The sequence below is a fragment of the Zosterops lateralis genome (assembly GCF_965231275.1).
Source record: "Zosterops lateralis genome assembly, chromosome: 5".
NCBI lineage: Eukaryota > Metazoa > Chordata > Aves > Passeriformes > Zosteropidae > Zosterops > Zosterops lateralis.
In genome coordinates, this window is record NC_139766.1 from 32,903,881 (window position 1) to 32,917,081 (window position 13,201).

General features: G+C 39.8%; 1 protein-coding gene across 3 annotated transcripts in view; it reads right to left on the bottom strand.

Moving 5' to 3' along the window:
• TENM3 (teneurin transmembrane protein 3) overlaps positions 1–13,201 on the bottom strand; it is a gene marked incomplete at its 5' end in the record, with an annotated part of 114,659 nt that overhangs the window by 14,738 nt on the left and 86,720 nt on the right. For all 3 annotated transcript variants that reach the window (XM_083860883.1, XM_083860882.1, XM_083860881.1), the window contains 2 exons: positions 791–1,026; positions 1,704–1,879. In XM_083860883.1, coding sequence (XP_083717009.1) covers positions 791–1,026; positions 1,704–1,879 — 412 coding nt within the window. The remainder of the gene's footprint in view (positions 1–790; positions 1,027–1,703; positions 1,880–13,201) is intronic.

Genomic DNA, 13,201 nt, shown 5'->3' on the forward strand with positions numbered 1-13,201 from the left:
ATTCTTAGGCATTCCAAGCTAAACCCGACAGTTTAAATTCCATAGAGTGCTGATTTTAGCTGGGGTATTTCTTCACAGAGGGTAGTAGAGGGCTATGTTTTGGATTTGTGCTGAACACAGGGTTGATAACCTAGAGATGTTTTTATTATTGCTGGGCAGGGCTTCCACAGAGCCAAGGCCTTTTCTGTGTTTGGGACTGCCACACTGGAGAGCAGACTGGGGGAGACACAGGCAGGACAGGCGGCCCCAACTGACCAAAGGGATATTCCAGACCAGGTGACATCACGCTCAGTATGTAAAGTGGGGGATGTTTGGAGTGATGGCTTTGTCCTCCCTAGTCACTGTTATTGTGTGATGGGGCACTGCTCTCTTGGGGATGGCTCAACACCTGCCTGCCCATGGGAAGCAGTGAAATCATTCCTTGTTTTGCTTTTTTTGTGTGTGTGGCTTTTGATTTCCCTGTTAAACTGCCTTTATATCAACCCATGAGTTCTCTGGGTTTTACCGTTCCAACGATCCCCGATCCTGCTGGTGGGTGGGGGAGTGAGCATGAAGCTGTGTGGGGCTTGGCTGCTGCCTGGGGTTAAACCACAACACACAGAAAAGAGCAATTAATAAATAAAACAGCCAATAAATAAAGTAATAAAAACATGTACTTCCAGATCTACAGTCAGTTTGTCTACAGTAAATATTCTGTGGTTGCTGGATCGCAATACCTACAGGAAGGTATTTACATTTCCTCATTCCTTAACGAGACTGCAGTAGATACCACTCACACTTGTGTGCTTACCCTAAGCTTTCGGCCAAAGACATTGACTTTTCCTTGGGCTTGCTCTTTCCGGAACCGCCACTCCACCAGGTTCTGCCCATTCTCCCCCGGGAGGGTCATGTTTCTCTTTGCCATGGTTGGGTTGGCAGTGCCAGCCAAGACATGCGGTTCTGTCTGGTAGTGTGAGTCCAGGCCGCTGGCGTACAGGATTCTCAGTGAGCCATCATAACCAATCTGGTAGCTGTTTCTTAACTGATCTAAAAAAGCCAAAAAGAGAATTACAGGTTACCTACATGGGTTAAGACCCTGCCTTTGCACCGGACACTTTATGCAATATGTGTATCTTGACTTTATGTAGCTGACCCAATGGTAATAAAGAGCCAGGTGAGATTGTAAGAATAAGTGTATCCCAGAGGAGCAAAAATGTTGATCTATCATCAAAGTTACTTAAACACCTAAGAAAATCTCATCTTCATAGTATATTCTTTGGACTGGAACAAAACACATTCTCTGCTATTTCATCAGGCATTTTTGGCCTAATCCTAAGCATACTGTGACTACTCACTTTTGCAAGCATGAGGTTGCTGGGATATTACATGCTATTTTTAAGCTAAAATATCACTTCATACTGTTTTTGTACCTATTTCCCTTTCAATCCATCTCTTCTTTCCAAGATTCCTTTTTATTAAAAAGTAAGTATTCTATTTCCCATAGCTGCTTACAAAAGCTATTTGGTTAGAAAACGTAATGCTATTTTTGTTGCAACTTCTGATTTTCCTGAACAGTTGTTTCTTTATAGGTGTAAAACTGTGTATGTACCATTCCATCCTCCAGACACTATGCCCCTAAAGTTTCACTTCACTTGGAGCTGCTTGTACCACAAGAAAACAATTTTCAGGCTGGTATCTGCTGACAAATCTTCTGGTTACAGTACCTTGAACCATAGTATAGAAAGAATCGACTGATGATAAGTTGGAAGTGATGCTGACATCTTCCTCTCTGCTGGATGACTCAATGTCCACTGTAATGGCCCTGTCCATTTCCCCATGAAGGTTAGTGACGACTCCAGTTGGGAATGTAACATTTGTTAGACGACCCTCGCTATCATAGCTAAAAAAAAAAAGGTCCAGAAATGATACATAGCAGGAACAAATTGTTTTGACTTACAACTAAAATGAACAAAAAACACCAGCTACTCATATTGTTAAGGCACTTTTGCTTTTTTTTCTGTGCATGGGATAGGCATAGCAAAGACTTCAAACATGCTTTGAAGTACTCAAAAGACTGCTTAACATACAGCAGCCTCAATAGCGATAGCAAGAGCAAACAGATGGATCTTCAGCTCTGCATATTATTCTTTGAAGTGTGACCAGATCCTGCTTCACATCTAATTCACCATTTCAAAGGAAGCATATTTATTTGTGCTAAATTCTGTAGCATTCTATACTCATTCCCTCTTACTGGACTAGATTTTACTGTAATCATAGGAATCCTCAAAATTTTTGAAAAAAGGATATCTTAATATGAGTGTCTCTTGGGTCTTTACTATTCAATAAATATGCAGAACACCTGTACTCCTGAGTGCTCAATGTCCCTTGTATTACTAGCAGCAGAATCTGGGGTCACATTTAATCTACATAAGCTGCTTGTACCAGAACAGCTAGCGTCTCTAACTTGTTAACTGCCTGAAGATCATAATTTGAGAACTGTGACACAAACCATTTTTTTTATTGTCTACTGACATTTATTTAAACCAAGAGCTATATATCCATTTAATATGAATAAGCAGATAGAATTTCTGTAATTGAAGTAGATTTGGTACATGAGACCAAGAGAGACCATGCTTATATCCACGCATGCATTTTGGTCACAGTATAGAGAGAGGTAAAGCTTCTGGTCATAAAGCTTGTCTTTAAGATTAGCTCTTCCAGTAACAGAGTCTTGATTTGTCAGCCTAGGTGTTCAGCTGAAGCTCCTTGTTTTGAAGTATAGCCTGCCCATAGCTGCAACATAGAGAAAAAAGCATCCAAAGGGTGATTTCATGCCCACATATGACCTGTCTGCTCTCAGGAGTTTTCTATCCCTCTCCTGTGACTATGTAGTGGGAAGCTGAACAACACCTTAGTCTCTTAAAGTAACTAGAACATGACCCTGCAGGTCCTCACAGTGTGCTAGACATTTCATGCTGATATTTATCATCAAAATTGCTCCTATTGGAAAAGAAAAGCAAAACCAAAAAAAAGCCCCCCAAAAGCCCCAAGCATATCACTGAGGCTACAGAAACTCTTTTTCTTAAAATGAGAGAATTAATCCTAACAGCTGTAACCCACAACAGTAACTTTCTCTGAACAGCATGAGTACTGCACAGCATTGCTGTAACTGAAAGGATTAAGTTAAGAAATGTTTTCTTCTAGTTTGCTTACTCTGTAGATTTGACAGCTTTTTGCATACAGTCATTTCCATCCTTTTAGCACAGTTGATTTCCTTTGTTTATGTAAGACTTTCACTTAGCAACAGGCAAGAGAAAAGAATGTTTAAAAATCAGAAACCATACTTCAAGCCAGGGTATTCAAGTGAGGAAACTTATTTTTTGAAGTTAAGTACATTTCAAGATAATGGGGTTTCTTCCAGTGTGTTTCTGTCCCTAATTGTGGCTCTTTTTACATATTGGACTTGGCAAGCCGAGATATTCCATTTATGCAGGAGACCAAAACAAACATACTGAAGTTCCTTGTGCATGAATGTGACTGCTAGCCTATTCATGACCTTCAGTCTCATGCCTCAGTTCCAAGAACTTATTTTATTTTCATGCACAGCTTCCCTTTCCAACTCCCTGGGGAGCATATATTGTCCAATTAGTGTCCTTTTCTATTTTCTGCATTATGTTTGGAAATGGTACCAAATTACTTTGTTGCGAATTACTTCCGTCCTTTGACTGCTGTAGTCAAGTACTGGTCTTTATTTCATACAATGCTTACTAAAGCCACAGAAGGTAAGATTTCCCTGTAAGAACTATTTACTCTTTTAATCACGGAATCTGTGAGAAACTAATTACCATATTTCTCAGTATACCACCTGAGCTGGAAAATGCTACACATCAGTAGTATGCAGCGCGGTGTGTGGCTTTAGTGCAGTACGCAGCACTGAACGGTGCTATCCTTCTTTTATGCATTCTTGCTTCCACATTATTATTTTTTTGACTGTGCCTACAGTTCTTGAACTGGTCTTGTCTTTCACAAATATGGGAAGGCACATCATGAGCCTGAGATAAGCAGTTAATATTATTACAGTGGTGAGAGTTCAAAGACCAGCAAGAAATCATGCTACACATTCATGTTCTTAAAAACATGACTTTAAAGCTGAAAGAAACTTAAAAGCCATGATTGCCTGATTCAGGCAGCCTAGTGCAAGAAGAAAATGTGACTGAGACGTGAAAGGTAAGAATAGGATTTCTCATACTTTTATAGCCAGGAACAAAAAGAAAAAAGGGAAATAGGCCTTTCTACAATTCACTATATATTCCATTTTATGACAGATTGCTATGTGTGTCCTTCATTTTGTTCACTGTACATTGAATACTAAACTAACTTTATACTTGCTATCTTCTTGCCCACAATCAAAGCCTTATCAATGCACAGCATAGTAACATCACTCATACCTTTGGGCATTCTGCAGCCATTTTTCTTATTACATTCAAATATCCTTGCATTCTGCTGCCAAGGTGAATTTATTCATCCAAGATTGTCAGTTTTAGACTGAGAGATTTCTTTTTATCTGCCTAGTGTTCTAATATTGAAATTGCCCTAGAAGGAATGAGATCTGAAGTCTAGAGGGTGAGTGCCTATATTTGGCATTTCACAGCCTCTTTGATCTTTTCATCCAAACACAAGCTCAGGCATACGTGTTACCATGGAGCCCTCTGATCTTTCTCCTTTGCCAGGCTCCACAGCAAAGCCATTCCACCAACCTCTTCAATTCCTCAAAAGTGAGTCTCACGTAAACTTTTCAAGAATCTAAACCAGAAACTTGCTCCCTGGATGTGCCTTGTGTGCATTAATCTGCTCAGCTCATTTCTGTTGGCATTAACGCAACAATCTTCATATTTAGTCAATAACTATGAAGGCAGCAGTGGGGGCAGCTGTCACCATCACTAGCTGAAGTTCCCCTTAGATCAAATCCTTTTTCTTCTTTAGGATGAGCTGCCACTGCCAGATACTTTTCCACTTCTGCAGTGAGAATTTCTCAGAGATAATGATTATCAGCTTCCCAGATTCTCGACCTTTTGCTCTTCACCTGCTGGAAGTCTCTCTTCCATTGTTCATCTCATTCAGTTTTAATTACATGCCTTCCCAGACCATTTTCTGTTCTAGGCTATGTAGGACACTTCACTTTGCAGTAATAACTTCCTGGTAAGCCTTGCCACAGATGGAAATGTCCTACTTTCTTTATTTTTGACTTGTTTCTCAAGTGTATTTTATCTTAGTCTGTAGCACATTTAGCTCAACCCCAACTTGCAGAGCATTATTAATGTTTTATATCGGAAATTATTTCAACGTAGAATAGGGAGCTGTAGAAATAAAGTGCATAGTAAAGGCTGCACCTAAAGCCAGTTGCTAAGTTATGACTGATACTGTTTTTCCCCAGACCTCTGCAGCACAATCCCTCAACAAAATAAATACTGTAATTTTTTTTTCTGTTGTAAACATGTCAGGTTGAAGAGCAAGGCACACCAGTTCCAGCACATTTCAGATAACAAGACTTACAGTCCAAATGCATATTAAGTATTTAAGACTGGTTACAGATTATACTATTAGTTGGCATACTGTAGTAGAGAAATGAAGCAGGAATGCATTTCATAATACAGACATGTATAATTTTGACAGTAGAAAAAAAAGTACTGCTACACTTTCACTCAGCTCACATCAGGTATTTTCTCTATGCATCTCAGATTACCAAGAGTGGCTAAAAAATTTATGGAACATTACCCTACTTGTTTCAAACTATTAATGGGAAGCCTTTTATACCAGAGTGCTGCTTCTTGGCAGGTAAGAACAGAAGGTTCAATGTTGACATTCAGGAGTGCAATGTGTTGCTGTTTTAGGTGCATACCATGTTGACAACATGCTGAAAAATCTGTCCTAACCTGGCAATGAAATGTCTTCCTTGGCTTGTCGAGGCCATTTAAGCTATTACATAGAGGCCTGTTGTCTTTAACATGACAGAAATTTGGTTTCCAAATACATTCTTTCACTTGTATTCAGCCTCCATAGTACACTGCAGGTTTAGTCCCTTCCAGATGAAAGTGAATTCAAAGCATGAAAATGGTGGTAAAGAAGAGCCACTCTAGTAGAACTTTCACTGCACACTCAACTAGTACCAAAATGGCTGTCTTGCCCACCAAAAGGAAAGAAGCCCACAGTTCATATACCATCACTCTTACTAGCATTTCATCACCTGTAGGGAGCTCTCCTGGCCCCTACTGGTTTAAAGCTGGGCATGGCAAGTTACTGGAAGCTTTAGTTCTGGCGACCTTTAACTATTATGTATGTTGTAGAAACAAAGAAAAAAACTTCCAACTTGAATGTAATGAATTTTGCAATTTTTTCCTTTACTCAATTTTTACATTGCTTTCCTCATTTTGATGTGCATTTTTGCTTTTTATACATCTGAAGAGAGACTGAATGAGCCTGCTGAGAATGAAAAAGGTGAAAATAATTTAAAAATGCATGGACAGAAATGATTTTTTTTTTTTTTGCATTTATTTAGTCTGATTGGAGTATACACTTCAGTGGATCCATAACTACTCATTTATAACCTGTACGTATTTCTTTATTTCCACACAATACATCTGTGTTTGTTTCTTAAAGGGTTTAGCATCCTGCTTGTGAATTCACAGTACAATTATATTGTGAAACCTGAGATATTAAACTATGACTTCCTTTGGAGATATAACAATTTTTTTAAAAAAACCAAACCAAAACAATAAAGAATATGGTAGTATGTCTTCCTAACATTTTGTTTTGCTTAACAAGAAGAAAGCAAATGAGAAGTTAATATATATATTAGTAGCTTGTAAATTATGAGAAGTGGATTTTTAAAATTTTATTTTATTATTGTCTAAGAAGTTATAGCATTTTTATTTTTTTCTTACCTGGAATATTGTTAAGCATGAGAAAAAATGCAGCAGGAGGATTAACCATGTCCTGGGATACATCAGGCACAGCATTATCAGCTGGGCAAGGGAGGGGATTGTCCTGCTTTGCTCTGGGGCAGCCTCACCTTGAGTGCTGGGGTAGTTTTGAGCACCACAGTGTAAGGATATAAAGCTGTTAGAGAGCATCCAAGGGAGGGCTCCGAGGATGGAGAAGGGCCTTGAGGGCAAGTCATACAAGGAGCAGCTGAGGTCACTTGGCCTGTTCAGCCTGAAGAAGAGAAGGCTGAGAGAAGAACTCACTGTGGTCTTCAACACACAACAGAAACTACAGGGTCAGGGACTGATCTCTTCTCTGTGGTGACCAGTGACAGGACCCAAGGAAATGGCACGAAAATTTGTCAGGGGAGGTTTATCTTGGATATGGCTTATATTGGAAAAGGTTCTTCATCCAGATGATGGTCAGGCACTGGAACAGGCTCCCCAGGGAAGTGGTCACAGCACCAAGGCTGACAGAATTAAAGAGTTCTTTGCACAACATTCTCAGACACATGGTGTGACTCTTGGGGCTGTTCTGTGCAGGGCCAGGGCTAGGAGCTAGACACTGATGACCCTTGTGTGTCCCTTCCAACTCAGAATATTCTATGATTTAATGAAAAAAAATCAATATTCTTTCCAATCTTAGAGAATTCTAAATATATGAAAAAAAGTCTTCCTTTCTTTTCCCTTTCTTTCCTGCTTTATTCCTTTCCCCTCTCCTGCTCCTTTTTCCTTTCATCTGTCCCTTTTTGTTTTCCTTTTCTCTTCTGTTGTGCCTAGCTTTGAGAAGAAAGTGGATGAACAGGAATTACAGAAAATAGGTCCAGGAGTGATTCTAGGAAAGAGCTAAATTAAACTACAGCCAAAATCCCAATTCTGGACAGAAATATATATGCCTACTTGTTTTTTAATGGAATTTGGGCAGAAAATACAAACTCACAAAACCACAGAATTTCGAAGGTCATTAAAAGTATTAGCATCAGCTACATTTCTCTGTCCTGTCCAACCAACTGTCAGACAACTCAAGCTTTTCCTGTTCCTTTATCTGATGGCTTTTCCATGGGGAAAGGGTCTTTACCCTGTTTTCCTTTGGGGAAGCCTTATAAAACTGTTTGCACAGCTGGTTAAATAATTCAGGTAATGGTCTTTTATCTTAGCAATGTGGTCAGGATGAATTTTTTAGTCCAGGTTTAATGAAGAGATTTCCTCAGCTGGAAAGTGATTGACAATTTCTCTTTTCACCTTATCCTGTTAAAACTGCAGCTCTTGAGGCTTTTTATTTGGTGTGTCTATTTTGTCATAATGTTAAAAGGACAGTTTTTGGTCTTTTTTGTAAACTGGCATTCAGCGCACCAGACATAAACGATTCACTTAAATAGGCCTTTTTTGACAGCCATAACTCATCTGTAAAACAACAGGCACACTCTAAACGAAAATCACTGCAGGAAATGTGTCTGTTGGAAAGGGAGCTCAAAGGAATGAATCAACACCTTTTCCCATGATAGCTCATTCACTTCCATACAGAGAAGGTTTTGATGCTCATTTTCCACTTCATTGCACAACCAGACAAACAAGCTTGAGTTCAGCGCTTGTGCTGCATAAGATTGGCCACTTTCACAGCCCAATCCAAAATGACTTCCAGGTATTTGGAAGAAGTGGTGCTTTGTGGAGAAAGAAGCAATACATGAATGTACCATATTTTTGCCAGAATATTGCCAAACTTCTCATTCACTGCTGTATAGCACTGCAGTCCTCCATGCTGTGCTGATTGCTGCAGCAAACACCTACCATGTATATTCTCATAAGGAGCCACAAAACCAAGGAGTCTCTCATAACTCACATATCTGACATGCACCCTACATGCACACGAACTTGCACAACTGGACAGGGTTAATGAAGCTGGTGCTTTCTGAAGAGCAAGAAGAACAACTCCAGTGTATGTGCCTGGGAAAGGAGTGCACTGGGAGCAGCAGGATGCAGGCAGTGTGGCTTACATGAGAGGCATTTTTAGGGATGGAGCAGGTTCCCAGGGCTGGGGGTGCACCTCAGCAGCTCACTCTCTTTTGAAACTGAGTGCAGCCAGTTCAGGAGCAATTCCAGGGGGTTCTTTCTTATGAAGATGAGACTTAATACAGTAGCTAGGCTGTTATCTACAAGACCTCAACAGTCATCCCTCACTTTTCAGCTTCCTTGTAATGGGAATTCACTGCTCCTGAGCCCTGTGGGATGCACAGAGGATGGATTCTGGATTTGCCAGGATGTGCTGGCAGGCACCTTCCCTAACCTCAGGGCTCCTTGGGGCTGCTACCTTGTCTGTGTGTCATCTCTCCCACCTTTGTAGCTCATCTATTACTGCACAAATAAACTGTTGATATAAATACCAGAGTATGGCCTTTCAAATAAAAGAAATGTTTGTGTATATATACTTTGTGTGACAGATTGCTCCTTTCTGTAAGGTTTGCTTACACTATCAGAGCTGAGTGTACAGGCCTTTAGTGAAAAAAGGACATAAGGCTGGTCTGTTTGGCCAGATATTTTTTTCACAGGACAAGCTGTAATGTTGCTTTTCCCCCCTTAACTCTTATTTGGTGGTAGGGTGGGGATTTAATTTTATATAAATTTTATTTTTATTTTGAAAGGTAAAAACTCAACAAAGTTGTTTTTACAGCATCACAAAAAGTGGACAAATCAACTTATTAAATTACATTAGGTTTGAAAAGCAAATTTAGTAACAGGAAAACGAAATTATATGGGTGCATTTTCTTTTCTTCTAGGGTAGTGGAATACCAAGGTAGTCAACAATAATTATTAGATTCAGGTTTTGTGGTTAATTTAGATTAACCACATTCCTTCAGAGTACAAGTCACATCGAATGAATGCAGGCTTCAGAAGTGAGAGACTTTCCCTTCTTGGGAAGGGACTCCAAAGATAAGACTTTAAACTGCATGTCCCTTGTAGGCTTCCTAGAGAGCTGATCAGTCTGACTTCACTGGGACATCAAGGAAGACCAAATCTCTTGATGGGATTTGAATACAGCACGACTGAAAACAGAGATTAACCCTTTCACATGTGGTCCTGAGTTGTCCTTCCTCCCTTACCACACCAGGTTCCCTGTGAAGTGACTGTGAAGGAGGGTGAGCTGGCTTGACTCCAGCCTCCCTCACTTCTGTGTGACAAAGAAAACTAACATGGAACAAGAATATTAACATGCCGGTAACCCAACAAATGGTATGATGAAGTCCTTCATAAAGCCAGAAGTGAGACAGATACTTTAAGGAGTCTGGGCAGAGCTGACTGGATTGACAAGTGCAGGACATTTATTTCATTAATACTAACAAAATTGTTTATTTTGTGGTACAATCCTTACTTCAAAGCACCTTCTGAAACCAGAGACATCACATGCTTTCTTGACAGAAATCAAAGCAGTTCTTCCTTTTTCATTCAAGTAAGATGTAATAATATTGCTATGTGTCTTCAGCATTCTGATTTTGTTATTATTATCTATTCATTGACTTCTCAGGTCTGCTTTTATTACATAGCCTAGTTCTAAGGAGAAGAAACAATAACATTCAAGAACGAAGAAATGGGTAAATGTCTATCAGATGAGACACTACTGCTGTCAGGGCAATAAGGGGCACACTGCAGTTCTCTAAAAAAATTCACATTCGTATCTAATGTCATATATTAATAGATTATTTTTAACATGGCTGTTTTTTTATTAAGCAGGATGAGTTTGAAACAGCAAGTTTGTACTCTAATGTTACCAAAAGTCTTACAAGACTAAATAATATAACGTTGTATTATGACATCTACTGTGAAGCTGAGTTACAGTTCTGGTTTAGAAAACTGTGAGACCTCTATTCTTTAAAGTTGAAGACACAAATTAAAAAAAAATCTATTGAATGATTTATCTTAAGAAGAAACATGACAAGCAAGCACAGCCAAGCACACTAAGTTCCTCTCAGAAATTGCACGTTGCATGAAACATGGTTACATCTGTAGAGTTGAGGTACTCAGTGGAAAGTTAAAAAACCCCAACAAATTAAATGTCAGCTTGATATTTTCCCCAACAAGTTCTCTTTGGGTAGGGGGCACACTTCACTTGTTTGAATAAAGAGGAAGAGTTTTAATTGTCTCCTGGCCAGCCTTGCTTCCACAGGTCTACATGAAGATATAAGAGTGGGTTATGGCTACTAGATCTTCAACTTGTGTAATACTGAGAAAAGGAGAAGCAAATATGCTTTAAGACAGATATATATGTATTGCATTCTGCATTGTGCCAGGCAATGTGGATACAGAGGCACTTATGCAAGGACTTGATATCTCAAAAATATTCCCAAAAAGACAGTTCAGAAACAATTAAGGAAGAAGAGAATATGTTTTTTGTTGCTTGAGTATATATAGTATGGGAAGATTAAAGAGGCTGCACTTGAATGTCACAATTTGCAATGAAGGGCTCATGTGATTCCACAAAAGTCAATGCAAGAACATGATAATCAGCTACACAAAAGTGCTTGAATGAATCTGGTTAATTATTTTATAGCCACTACATTTTACACTGATGAAGCAAGAAGCAGCAGCAGTAAAAGCAGAAGGTACCAAAGGTTGTTGATAGTAAAAAGATAAAAATACCTAAAAAGCACTATGATACCAACAACATGCAGATAGTGTTGTTTAGTAGTGATAAAAAAACAGATTACAATTTTGTACAAAGAAAGCAGAACCAAATTAGAGTGAAAGCCCCAAAACTACAAGTAAAAAGAACCCTAAGCATTTTTAGATACTTATACTACTGAAGTATAAATGGGATAGAGAAATGAATGCAAATAGAAACACAAATGTTACGGGAAAATAGCCCCCCACAAATGTTACTGGAAACAGTACAGAAATAGTAATTATGAAAACTGGATTTTGAACTTCTTAATATACAGTAAAAGTGCAAGTGAACTGATGATACTATTAGGGTATAATTCTCAGATGACCAAATTAAATACTTGCTTTTCAGCATGAGTTCCATAGACTTTTCCATAGCCAAATTTCAGTATTTCCAAGTCTGACTCCACAAGCAATGTATTAAGAGGAAGGAAAAGAAAAACTGCAAAACACAATCTATTCTCTGTTGCCAACTGTTGACAGTTACAGATGATGTGCCTGGTACTTGGGGAAACTAAACAAGTCCAAGCCAGAGGCAATATCAGACTCTGTATCACAGAGTTTTAGGGAAACCACAGCACTGAATGCATTGTTAATAAAAGCATAATATGCAAACTCTGCAGCACACAGTGAAAATAGATTTTTGTTTGTGATTCTCTAGAGTCCATAAATTACTGTAAGGATTTCACATTCTGCATGATTTCACCACCTTTCCAGAATAGCTGGAAAACTCGTTAATTCAACTGTGGGAGCAAAGTAAACTTGTAAGAACTGTGCTAGCTAATGTCACTCCCTTTGCTTCCCGTTGCATTGCCTTGAAGACAAGGATTGAGTGGGAGAGAGAGGAGAGGAAGAAGAAGACAAATGAGCTCAGGGCATGAAGTGTCAGGGGGAACACTGGAAGGACTGTCAAGAGATACAAGAGGGGACTGTGAAGAAATTCACTTCTGGGAAAGGAAAAAGCAGGGAAGTCAAACACACCTTAGGGAAATAATGGGAGATATGGGAAGGAGCAAAGATACAAGGTAAGAAAGTAAGGAAACATCGTAGGAGGTCTGGAGAGCAAAATACAGTAATGGAAGAAAGGCAGTGGATTTCCAGAGAGGAGGAGCCATCTTAGTCTGTATCAGATCTCTGCCTGCTGATACTGCGTCTAAAAGAACAGGAAGAAAAATTATAGAAAGCTGAAAAGAGATAAGGAGCAGTGGCTCCTGGGATTACTTCATATCTAAGGAGAGCACACACAGCCAGAACCTTCCAGAAGAGCTTGATGGGGGAAGGAGCACCTGCCTTTTAAGAGAGGAGCCTGCAGAAGCACCCGGGCTGTGAGCACAGAGGGACAGATCCCAAATGCCCAACCCTGGGCTGAGCAGGATTTGTTCCCAAGCAGCTGAAGGGAAGGACTGTGTGTCTCAGAGATGGGCACAGTGCCGGGTTCTCCCATGCACACAGACTCAGCCCCAGCAGGGCTGCCCGGGCAGCCAAGGCTGCTGCCTGCTTGGCCTGGAGGGATTCTCCCTCGCAGAGCAGCTCTGCCAGCTCCTCAAGCAACCTACAGAGCACAAAGCAGGCACAAGCTGCCTGTCTGG